Source organism: Lepidochelys kempii, chromosome 12, assembly GCF_965140285.1.
Source record: "Lepidochelys kempii isolate rLepKem1 chromosome 12, rLepKem1.hap1, whole genome shotgun sequence".
Taxonomy (NCBI): Eukaryota; Metazoa; Chordata; order Testudines; family Cheloniidae; genus Lepidochelys; species Lepidochelys kempii.
Genome location: NC_136391.1, coordinates 19170246 through 19182955, shown reverse-complemented (window position 1 = coordinate 19182955; position 12710 = coordinate 19170246). Strand labels below are relative to the sequence as shown.

At 40.6% G+C, this 12710-nt stretch overlaps 1 protein-coding gene across 1 annotated transcript in view; it reads right to left on the bottom strand.

Moving 5' to 3' along the window:
* Nucleotides 1-12710, bottom strand: part of ITFG1 (integrin alpha FG-GAP repeat containing 1) — a 212439-nt gene that overhangs the window by 177724 nt on the left and 22005 nt on the right. Inside the window, exon 6 of the mRNA XM_073307742.2 lies at nt 7934-8028. Coding sequence (XP_073163843.1) covers nt 7934-8028 — 95 coding nt within the window. The remainder of the gene's footprint in view (nt 1-7933; nt 8029-12710) is intronic.

Below are 12710 nucleotides of genomic sequence, written 5' to 3'. Positions count from 1 at the left end.
GGGCTGAGAGCATGTCAGCATGCTGTCTTGCAAGTTCAGACAGCAGCAACCCCCCCCCGCCCCTCTCTCTCTCTCTCTCTCTCTCTCTCTCTCTCTCTCTCACACACACACACACACACACACACACACACACCAGTAATGGTTGCTTTGTCTCGGAGCAGATAAGCATGCCAGCTGTCAGAAATGGAGCTTTCAAAGGGCATATCCGTATTCCTGCAGCGATTCCCAAACAATGACAAGAGTGGCCACTTGACTTAAGGGGATTATGGGATGTTTCTGGAGACTGATCAGAGCGCAGTAATGCAACACCTCGTTCAAACTGATGCCTGGGCGTTTCAGCCAAGGCGCACCAAGCGTTAATCTTCTCGCCGAGGTGCAGTACCAGGAGCACTCTAGCTGTGGAGGCTCTGTGTGTCTTGCCAGTGTGGACGGATAGTGAGCAAGGGTGCCCAGGGCTCCTTTAATGTGCTCTAACTCGCAAGTGTAGCCAAGCCCTAGGAGTGTTCTGCAGCCTAGACTAAATGACCACTAAGCTTTTTTGGTTCTATATTCAAACCAATGTGTCAAAACCACCTAAAGTTGCTAAAGAACAACAATGCAAAACCAAGAATTATAATGTAAAACTATATATACACATTTGTGTTTATCATCTTCTCAGATCCACACATGCTAGGAAACTGCAAAGTATGATTATTATGCAGCCCAGAATTAAAAACCGTGTAAAAAAAAGGGCAAGCGTGCCCTATAGCACCGCCTGTCGCTCAAGAGTAAATCTGCAGCATCCTGTGTCAGTTTACCCTTCTCTCATTGCCCCATGATAACTCCACACCATCCAAACATTTTAGATGCAATTCCCCTGCTGAGGCTCTACTCTATTAAGTCCAAATAAAGTCTCTTGCATAGAGGCTCAAAATAAAGTTTCTCTGGCCTCCAGTCTCTGTCCCCCATGTTCAGGGGATTGCGTAACTCTCCTTCTTGGGGCCTGTACTTCTAGACTCAAATCAGCTCCTCTGGCAACTTCCCCAGTTGCTTCCTTCAGGAACCCTTTCAACAGCTTTCTGTGTTTCTTTCCCTTACCTCCCTGGGCTGAAAGAGATCCATAGGCAGCAGCCTTTCCCCTGTCACTATCTCCCCTTTTGTAAGGCTCAGGTACCTTCCTTTAAGCCAAAGTGGGTAGGCAGCAAGTAACTATCACAGGCACACTGGACTCTGTTCCCTCTTGAAGGGGCCACTCATCCTGTGACAAACCTCTAGGCTCTCCTAGTTCTATACAATTCTCCAGACCCTGGCTTTAAAACTCTAAGAGGCTAGGGGTTGGTGGGAGAAGAGAAATAACTTTATATTGTTAGCTACATGCATTTTACTCATATGGAAAATACCATACTTAACATAATTCCTTACTCTGGCCATCTAATCTTGACACAATAGCAACAGTAAGGTCTACAGACTAAACAGTTAAGAGTCATTGGAAGAATAAAGTAGACAGCTATCAATGTTCTTAAACACTTTGCTCTGTAAACATTCTGACTTAGGGTACGTGTAGACTGCATAGTCCTTACAGCAGCATGTAGAGTATATATACACTTCATGCTCCCCTAGCACCCATATAAACAGCAGTGTAGACTTGAGGCATTGTTTAGCTAAGTAGAATAAAGATGCACCAGAAGCCTTAGGGTATGTACCCTACCCAGCTCTCTACATGCCCAAGCAATGCCTCATCCCATTTACCCTGTTATTTGTAGTTTATTTTTAGTATCCTGGTGCTTTTCCTGCCAGAGGGAAAGGCTCCAGCAACGGAGAAAGGCTCCAGCAACGGAGAAAGGCTCCAGCAGCTCCCCACTGCTGGAGCCTTTCCCTGTTGCTTTCCCTTTGCTAGAGCCTTTCACTGAAACCTGCAGCTAAATGCTGCAGTGGGGACACAGCCTGCTTCTCACTGCAACATGTAGCTATGTACCCTATGCACGTCTGCCAGTGGTGTGCAATGTAGACGTAGCCTTAGAGTCATCATTTTATCACTATTTTAGTGATTAGCAATTTTTAGGTGCTTCCGGATCAACCACATTCTTCTTACATATTATGTAAGATTAAAAGAATTTTAAATTCAGGAAGAAAGACAGACCAAGTGTGACTGTTATTTCCTGAGTTTTGCTGTGTCCAAACTTACAGAATCAGGGCAAATTTAAAGGATTTCCTACCAAAACACTAAGTCTTGTTTTCCAGCGGTTGTGCCTCCAGAAACCCACATTGCATGGCTACAGAGTTATAGTTGGGGTGCATATACACAGTCTTTGAGCCTCAAGTTTCACAGGCAACTGTATGAAGGGAAAGAAAGGATTTGGGCCCCTCCATGAACAGAATTTGAAGATAATTATATGACAACACCTAACAGATGCTCCAGAAATACATATCTGTCTTGCCAAGCTTTATGAATAACAAAGCAAGGATTATCTAGGGTTCACCTAATACGCTGTATTTTCATGCCTTGATATCAGGTTGATTATACTCATGATCAAAACCACACAACATTGTCTCATTTCTTACCCGTTATACTATATCAGCCCATTCCTTGAAAAGACTGAAAGTGTATAAGGGTGTAACTATATGATAGAAGACTTTGGATAGACTTAACTTCCTTTGCCTCAAGTGCTCCAGGTTATCCACAAACATCTTGATGCTTTCCTAAAGACCCTTCATCCTGAGACACATAGTACACTTATTTTCCTTTCTCCATTTGACATCAGAACTATTCAGTGTTCCTTTGTATGACCCAAGTTGCTCATGAAAGAAGCTATTCCTCCATTAAGAATTAGCTACAATGGTACACTTGAATATTGTCAAAAATGAAATTTTGTAGAACAATTCTATCTGTAATCAGGATATGGCAGTGAGTTAAAGGCTTTGTCATCAAGCCTTTTCTTCACTGAACTAACATATTGCTTTCTGCAACCAGGCAGAAACCACTGACCTTGTTTGTGGATTGATGCGTACCCAAATTTTGCAAAAAGAAAAGGAGTACTTGTGGCACCTTAGAGACTAACCAATTTATTTGAGCATGAGCTTTCGTGAGCTACAGCTCACTTCATCGGATGCATGCCGTGGAAACTGCAGCAGACTTTATTTATACACAGAGAATATGAAAAAATACCTCCTCCCACCCCACTGTTCTGCTGGTAATAGCTTATCTAAAGTGATCATCAGGTGGGCCATTTCCAGCACAAATCCAGGTTTTCTCACATATTCTCTGTGTATAAATAAAGTCTGCTGCAGTTTCCACGGCATGCATCCGATGAAGCGAGCTGTAGCTCACGAAAGCTCATGCTCAAATAAATTGGTTAGTCTCTAAGGTGCCACAAGTACTCCTTTTCTTTTTGCGAATACAGACTAACACGGCTGTTACTCTGATACCCAAATTTTATATCTAAAACCCTGCAAATCCGTGGACCCTGTTTGCAGATTGGATGTGGATATCCGTGGACCCTGTTTGCAGATTGGATGTGGATACAAATTTTGTATCGATGCAGGGCTCTACCCATAGTCATTCGCGCAAGAGGGGAAGGGGCAGGAGGGAGCTAAAGAGACAAGCAGCTCAGGACAGGTCTGCTCCCTCCTCCCGCTCTCCTCCTGTGAGCAATGCAGACTGGATGTCACCTCTACTCCTCTTTCTCTCCCCCACCCTGGCGTGGCGTTGGAGAGGGAGTGAAGAACTCCAGGAGGAGTAAACATGAATCTGGGGGTGGGCCTGAACAGATGGGGGGTGGGGCCAGAACTAATTTCTGGGCAGGGGATTGGCAAGAGCTCCTGCAGCAGGGGCCAAAAATCACATTGCCTAATGAATTTCAGAGCGTGGGCAACACTAAATTGTCTCACAGACACACATATGGGATGGGTGGTGGAATTAAGTAAAATCAGCAGTCAAACTAAAAAAATCACAATCTTTTTAAAAAAATCATGATATTGTGGGGTTTGACTCATGATTTTGATAGCAAGAGGGTCTCTATTCATGATTTTCATCTCTTGAGCTTGGCAGTACTATAGAAGTCAAACCTGTGTTACCATACATGTATGTCATGTCTATTATTACACATGAATAATCACACAGAGGATTTTTTCTGTTTCATTTTTTAAAAACAAGGCAATTACATGCAAAACTATGTTAAAAAAACATTAATAAGGTTGCAAAGTACACAAAAATTAGGAAATGCCAGGATTAAGATTGCCTGTGCAATCGTTCATTTGGTCCCGTTGTGTGTATACATTGTGATACAGTCTTTAATTATGTGATCCCATACTGCATCTGTCTCTGTGGAGTACCTTAGATTTTTTAAAAAGGATTTTTTTTTTCAGTTTGCATCATATGGACATCCACACAGATCATCAGCAGGATTGGAACCTTTAGATCTACCACACAGACCTTTGTCACTTGAGCAAACAGAATAATAGTTGTGGTAGGTTTTCATCCTCTGTGTGGACCAATACTAGAAGGGGATGGGACACTTTGCCAGTGGTTACACAGATATTTGCTGATGCCAGAGGAATGGGCAAGAGTTATGAATCTTGGGTTCTATTCCAGGCTCTGAAGGAAAATGTGCTTACTGGACAAAGATCTCTATTGCCTCCAAATGAGACCCCTTCTGCTTTGGCCCCTTCAACCTGTCCCTGTTACTGTCCATGTCTCCTCACTCCCCCTTCCCCCACAACCCCGGCTCCTCATCCTCATCCCATTTTCCACTCCTCAGCATTCTCATCCCAGTCTCAGTCTCCTTGCCCAGCAATTCTTAGTCTCACTGCTTCAGACCTCCTGTCACAGTTTCCACTACTCCCAAGTCTGAGTCTTCTTGCCCACCAATTCCATAACCCCAGTCTCTTTGCCCAGTCAGTCCATGTTTTCTCCCATACTCAACTGTTAAACAGGTCTGTTTCCATATCCCCTTCACCACCACATTAGAGCTTTGTCTACACAACAGACCTTACAGCAGCACCACTGCAGCGGTGCTGCTGTAAGGTCTCCTGTGTAGTTGATCCATGCTGGCAGGAGAGAGCTCTCTTGCCAGCATAATTAAACCTCCCCTAACAAGCAGTCTCCTGCTGACATAGCGCTGTCCACACAGCCACTTTTGTTGGTGAAACTTTCGTCGGTCAGGGGTATGTTTTTCACATCCCTGACCAACAAAAGTGCTAGTGTGGACAAGGCCTGGTTCTCAGTTTCAGTTTCCTTCATCTGTCAGGCCCATTCTCCCGTAGCTCTTCATCTGATGACAGTCTCTCCCGCCCCATCTGCCAGCTCTCTCTCCCTCTGTCCTGAGCATACCAGATGTGGATAGAATCTTCAGGGAACTTAGCTGTCAGCATCTAAGGGCTTGTCTGCACTGCCCGCTGGAAAGGCGGGCAGCGATCGATTGAACAGGGGTCACGTAGTCACGTAGCTGAAATTGACTAGATGGATCACCCCACCCTAGTGTAGACCAGGCTTAAGTCCCCACTGAACATGTGTGAATGGTTATTTTTCAAAGGGGTAGAACTTGGTCAGATGTTGGTGGATTTTCACAGGGACAGCAAAAGGCACATCTTTGATACAAAGTCCAGTCCCTCCTTTGAAAGTTCAAGTCCCCACTCCCAAGCATAGAGGTACTAGAGCTTTTCAGAGAAAGGGTAGCCACTTTTTTCTCTCTTTCTTTTTTTTTTTTTTTTTTTTTAAAAGCATTGGTAAAACATTTTCCCCTTGCTCCATTCTCAGAAACAGCTAAACTATTTTGGCTGAAGTTTTCCAAAAAACTCTGCCTGTGGAAGATAACTGGCATTGGAAATTTCAACCCAAACAGTTGAAGTTTGGCAAAGTTATAGGTAACTGAAAACAGGGTCATACAATGTAAGTATCAGGCAACCTTAATAATAGATGGTGTTTCTAGCACCAGCTAAATTACTATAGCTAGCAAAGGAATGTGTGTCTATATGCCACCACCAAGCACAGAATGAATCTCTAAGGGCATTTCCATTAGCTACCTCCCCTCCGTATATGATTTTGAGTGTTGCCAAGAACTAATCCTGCCATTTGACTATTCTAGGCTAGGAGAGAGAAGTCGAAAAATAAAACCATATACTGTACGTAGATTTTAATATACCACCCTAAAAAATAATCACCGTACAAGTTAACTGTTTATAGGCCTTAACACTAATAAAAAATTCATTGCATAAGGTTTATAGAATACTTTGAACAAAAATGGCCATTGCTGAAACATAATGCACACTCTCCATACTAACTTAATGTATTTAATTCTTCCAGTTTGAGTCTCGCACATAAAGACCTGGTCCAGCAGTGTTTCAAAACTGCAAACAAACGTTTGACTGTGAGCTAGGGCAGAAAACTTAGTACCTGAGACTCAGAATGGAATTATTTAAATCAACCTGTCGACTCTTCTCTTTCCCTTCACGATCAGATTACTAATTGAAATAGACCACCACACTTTCATTTCTTAACTTCTTTTTTCCAAAAGTGTATTTCATACATTTATGAAAGTTACTTTATGAACGGAATACAGGCATCTACAAAGAGAACCTAGCAATTACAATACTCATTTGATATGCAGGGAACCAAGGCAAGACTAACTGTGAATGTGAGAGTGCGTTTGAACAGGTATAAGTCACATATGTACTACACAATGTACTCATTATGGTGACCTAAAGCTAAATTTTACATTTAAACTCATACAAAACACTGTACAATTTGTAAAGCTGAGACAAGTTATGTATAATATATGCATTTGTAAAACACTAAAATTTAAGTTGATTATAAGATTCTCTATTCAGAAATGGAGGAATTATGTAGAAGATAATGTAAATGAGAGTTTCACATGTAATCGCCCATGCATCAGTGGTAGAACACACTCCAATATAGAGAATATAAAATGGAACGGATAAAGAGATGTTAATAGAACCCTTGTGCACCAAGTCACATTTAAATCCGGTACCCTAAGCAATGAAAATAAGCATAAGCATCAATATTTCAAGTATCAAGATAAGGGAAAGCCCACAACAGAGGCAGTTAACTACTCAAGATTTTACACCTGGTACTTGACAACATACTTGAAGTGTACAGTCATATTCACAAATCACAGATCTCGTTATGTCTATATTAAAAATTTATGTGGGTTAAGGGGTTCCAATCTCATGAGAGATGTGATTACATTCAAGTTTCCCTTTTTTAAAATGCAAAAAAAGTTATTTTTTGTCCAAGATGGTGACAATGAAGGTGGTGGCAAGGGGAACTAACATTTCAGCTATCTGCAGAAAACAAACTAGAGACACTGTTTCTCTTTAACTTCCCATGACAGTGGGCACCTTTAACCAAGTATTCACAGTTACAAGGAGCACCGACAGAACCACTGGAGAGTAAGAAATGTGGTTTTAACAGTGGCCACTAAATCATCTCGAGTTAGCTGTAGTTGCAACATTTTGTTAAAGCGGAAAGATGGACGAAAGAAAGGACGAAAGGTGTGCTGGTTGGGAGACATCTTTTCTAAAAGCTTTTACTACCCTTATTCAATTTGGCAGACATTTTGAAAAAAACTGAGCCATTTAATTTACAGAAGTTAGTACCTTGCATTCAAAAACCTATAAAGCTTTGTAAAAACACGTTTTTGAACCACCGACACTTTCTGGAATGTATTTAAACTTGCTATCAATAATATAATAGTTGTAAAGAAAAGTAAATTACAAGTAACGAGTTACTTTAAAAAGAAATAATATTAATAAGGCATCCATTAAATTGAATATACTGTAGTCTATTACATTCCTTTTATCATGTAATTGTTCTTTCCTGTCTGACAGCTCAGAAATCTACTGTTTATTATTATTGAATGCAATAGATCTGTTTTTTAAAAGCAAGATTAGTATCTTTATGGCAATTAAATAAAACATTACAATATTTGTGACTCACCTGCAGTGAAGTCTCTATTCAAATCTATAAAAGCATGAGAGTGCGGTATGTACATTTTATTCTTAGTGTCCAATGCAGGATGCCATGATAAATTCCTGGGTGACAAAGAAAACAAAGCTATTCTTATGTGTTTACGATTTAGGACTTGTCAACCTTGATACCACTCTTTAAAAGATTTTGAAATACACAGTTCTAGCTTTTTGTAGCAAAATTTCACTAATATTCAGGTTTTTTATAGGTTTCCTAATATATTGAGAAATTCTTGACAATATTTACCTAAAATACTGTCAATACAATGGCTTACCTTGGGTACTTTTAACCTTGTTTCTTGTAATACCTGGCTATTTAAACTAACTTGATTCAGACTTAACGAAGAATTACAAACACCCAAAGGAAATGGAGCATAATTTCAGAAGTCTTACCATATTTCAAATCAAAACAAACAAAACTTGCTTTGCTTTCATAACCTGTTTTAATCAAATTATTTTGTGAAGTCTTTACCTTGGTGGCATTTCAAAAGATCAACAAAACCAGAAATAAACATGCTGACAAAAGTAGTTTGTGCCTCTTATGTTTAAGCACATTTGTTTTGCTAAAAAACTGAGTTTTCACAGTATAAGTAATATAATCTCATTAAGCAATAGACCAGACAGGTACTATAGTATCTGGGTACTGACATATTAAAATTATTCTGAGGCCGTTAAGAGTACCCTGCATGAGAATCCATAACAAGAAATGGAATGGAGTTCATTACCAGGAAGCCTTGGGTACAACTGAAGAGTCACTGATTTCAAAATAAGTAGGTTTGCAAATTACAATGTTCATTTATTTTAAAAATTCTCAAATTGAATTATGACCATGTTACATTAACCCTAATGCAACATTTCATAAAAGAGAGAGTCAAATAGTATTTTACAACTATGAATGATGAAACCACAGCAAATAAGGAGATCTGTGTTTTTGTCCAAGATCTGTCAGATTTCCTTGGTGATCTTGGTCAAGTCACAACCTCTATGTTCTGCAGTTTCATTTGTAAAATAGGGATAATCCCTAACTAGCTACCTGCCAGCAGCGTTGAGAGGTTTAACTAACTTTTATCAACTGTTTTAAGAGTCTCATGTGAAATGGGGCTGTAAAAGTATAATTATGCCTCCAAACATTACAAGAATATGGTGCTCTTATTTGAAATCTATTCAATGCGCCGTTGAAAAAATATCTATTTTTTTCATAATTAGAAAGCCTCTCACTATCACAGTTAGACAAAAAAAAGCCAAAGTGTAAAGCAAATAAGAAGCTGTATTTAATTGGTAGTTTAATTGATAGTCATAGACAGAATAGTGACATATCAAAGTTGTATAACATTTTTCATTATGACATCCTTATATAATTGCTTATAACTGACATGCATTAACTGTTTGGGCTGAAGTTTTCCATGCTCAGTCTCTGCCTCAGGTTTCTAATTTTAAAATTTTAGCAAAAGAGTTCAGAGAACTGTTTGAGAACAAGTCTAGTGAAAAATAAGTAGTATAAGTTGCAGAAAACCACTACTTGCACAGCAGCACTTGTTAGTAGCTTGCACACTTCATTTATTGAACGCTCCAACTGAACTGTGCATCTGCCCTTGCTCTGCAGTGGCCACACAATGGTACACAAATAAAACTGATCCTCCTTCCCTGATCCTCAGGGAAAGGTGCACCATGAGTTGAACGTCGTCTTTTCAACCAACTGGTTATAATAATTCTGTGCACTATACAAGACACACTCATTGAGCAAGTTCCCATATCACTGTCCTCTGAGGAACGCAAGTATTACGTCTCTCCCAACTCTACCCCATTTTACAGACAAAATATAAGTTGCACAAGGTCACTTCTTGCAGAAGCTGTGAAGATAACCTGGTTCTCCAATGAGGAACCCAAGTCTCATTCACTTCACATGCTAGACAGAATCTGTCACATCATTATGCTTGGTTATGATGTCTATAAAATGGGGCCACTTCCGCATAGTTAACCCACTGGTGAAGTTACATAACCCCTACTACTGCTGCCAAATAATGGAGTTAATGTTAACAACAGACACATGAACAAGCTTAATTCTATTACTTCCTAATTTTGAATGCCTGACTTGTCAACTTTAACATTCTTTTAACAGATTTTTGTATAGTTATGTTACAGTGGATTAAGAGGTTTCAGGAACAAGGGTTAGCTTACTGGACTGGCTTTCAACTAATTTTACATTTAATTATTGGAACTATTATTCAAAGAGACTAAGGCAATATTAGTCCCCTCCTTTGTTCCATTTTCACCCCTTTCTCTCTCATATGCCTACGTTTACCCTTGCAATCATTTTAAAGAGAAGGATTTATTGAGATCCTACATTAAAAAAAAAAAATACACGGGGATGACTTTGGCCCAACATATCTGCCTGGAAGAAAGGGCCATTTGTTAAGTTGCTGAAACACAGTATTTTAAGTTATAGAAAAATGAATGTGCAGGAACCACTCTAGTTACCTAAGTAATGTGTTAGGAAAATAGGTAAAGAAATACTCAGGCTGCAACAAAGTGCACAAACTAAAATTAATGGGAATACAGATCTGGGAAAGCATAAAATAATCTGTCACAACAGTCCAGTCTGAAATTCAAGCTGTGCAGTTAGTTATAAGTTACCCAAAGTATGAACCATAAATCACCATAGCACCATATCAAGTCAGAACAAGGTACAGTATCAGAATATTTCTCAGACAATGAAAAAGTATCTCCTTCACTTGATACAATAGTTCAAAGGGGAAGAACCAAAACAATTTTGAAATTTTACAAGTTACAAACAGACTGTAATGCAGTTACTATTAGTCAGAAGGGGGTCTGCTTGTAATCCCTAGGTTCAGTCAGAAGTGGGCTTTCTTTGGTAAGGTTTATCTGTTGTAAAATTATTTGCACGCTAGGATCTGTACAACAAAAACAAAAACCTCAAACCCGGCACCCCAGGCAGTCACCTGTCCCTAAATCCAGCTCTTCCTAGAATAGCCATTTGGAGGTCTTTATTGGCTACTTTCAGGACGCAATACAAATCTCAGGTATTTGGCAGGCTTGATGTTGCCTGTTTTGTGGCCACCACTTTGTTTACTATTCCTTACTCTTAGTATGAATTTAGCACTGATTCCTTTCATCCATCATGGGATGACTTCCTCAAGGGCAACTGGATTAGCCCTTGTCCCATTTCGTTGGTTCAGATTAGCTGCATATTTGAATAGCTACCTCTTCAGGTTGATTTTACAGTTTTATGTTGTTTTGCCCATATCAACTAAAGGGGCACTCAATACAGAATCCCACAGCATTCAGTGTCAGGGGAAACTAATGCTCAAGCACCAATACAGAGAAACATGAAACCAGGGAATAGGAATCTACTGTAGCCTACCCCAGATTCCAGAGGTATCTTCCACAGAAACCACAGAAACGAACACAGTACCAAGCCAGGCATTGCCTTATGACGTGGTTCCTACTTTTCTCCTTGGTGCAGAGGAGGGAAACGTGTGCTGCAAATGGAGTTTCCCCATCTCAATGAGCTTGCTGCATGGAATCAACATAGACGTTGGTGCACTCGATAAAAGCACTCTCTTCTGTCTCATGCTGCTATACTTTTGGGAATGTGACCAAAAAGGTTTACGACAACCCTCAGCATCATAGCCTGCTACCTGAGACAGCTTTGTTGCGTTTCTGAGCAAAAGACTAAATTTGGGCAAAGAGTCCATCTGACTTCTATTGACTACTCTACACATAGACGCTGGAACATCACCTGGCAGCCTCACCAGTACCCTCCTCTTTTCACAACTGGGGCATTTTACTGGTATTTTCCAGCCCCCAAATCTTTATCAACTTCTAGCTAACAGGCGTTGGGTAAAATTAATCATTAGGGAGTTCAAAAAGCTACACGCATTTCACTTAGTCAAATACTGAATTTGAAGTGTATTCTATATTTTATACACAATTTAGATTTTGACGACTGAGAATGTGTTAAACAACTTTAATTACTGTATTTTAAGAAAAGTGTGTTTGTCTTTATAAAGTCATTTAATAGTTTTCTATAGCATTCACATCCAGGGAATGGTCATTGTTACTTATATAAGATAACGTTGTGTGATGCCGCACTGGGCCTGTAAACTGCACCACAGACGCCAACTTTCTATTGTGCCAGGGGATTCTCAACCCCCAGCTCTGCCCCAGGCCCCACCGCCACGCCACCCCTTGCCCCCAAAGCCCCACACCACCTCTTCCCACCCCTGCTCCACCCCAACCCAGCCTCTTCCTGCCCCATTCTGCCTGAGTGTGACGCATCCTCGTTCCTCTTGCCCACAGCTTCCAAACGCCACGGAACAGCTAATCGCGATGGGCAGGACGCAGGCGGGCAGGAGGTGGTGGGGGGAGGAGGGGGAGGTGCTGATAGAAGGGCTGCCTGTGGGTACTCAGCACCCACCATTTTCTCCCCCATGGGTGTTCCAGCCCCGGAGCACCCATGGAATCAGCGCCTATGAACTGCACCATTATTTTCAAATCACCAGTGCATCTCCAAGTGATTTTTCATTGCTGTTAGCATTATCTTCTATCTTTTTAAACCATTGTTTGGTGCAATAAAAGCAGCAGGGCTTCATTATGACAGTCAGCAAGACAAAAAAGGAGCTCTGGCTTGGGGCAGCACAACTGAATTTCACAGGGAGACTTGTCTTGTTAAGGTGTGGAAAGGTACAGAGTAGTTCTAAGGCTTCTTGAGGCCTCCAACTCCAAAA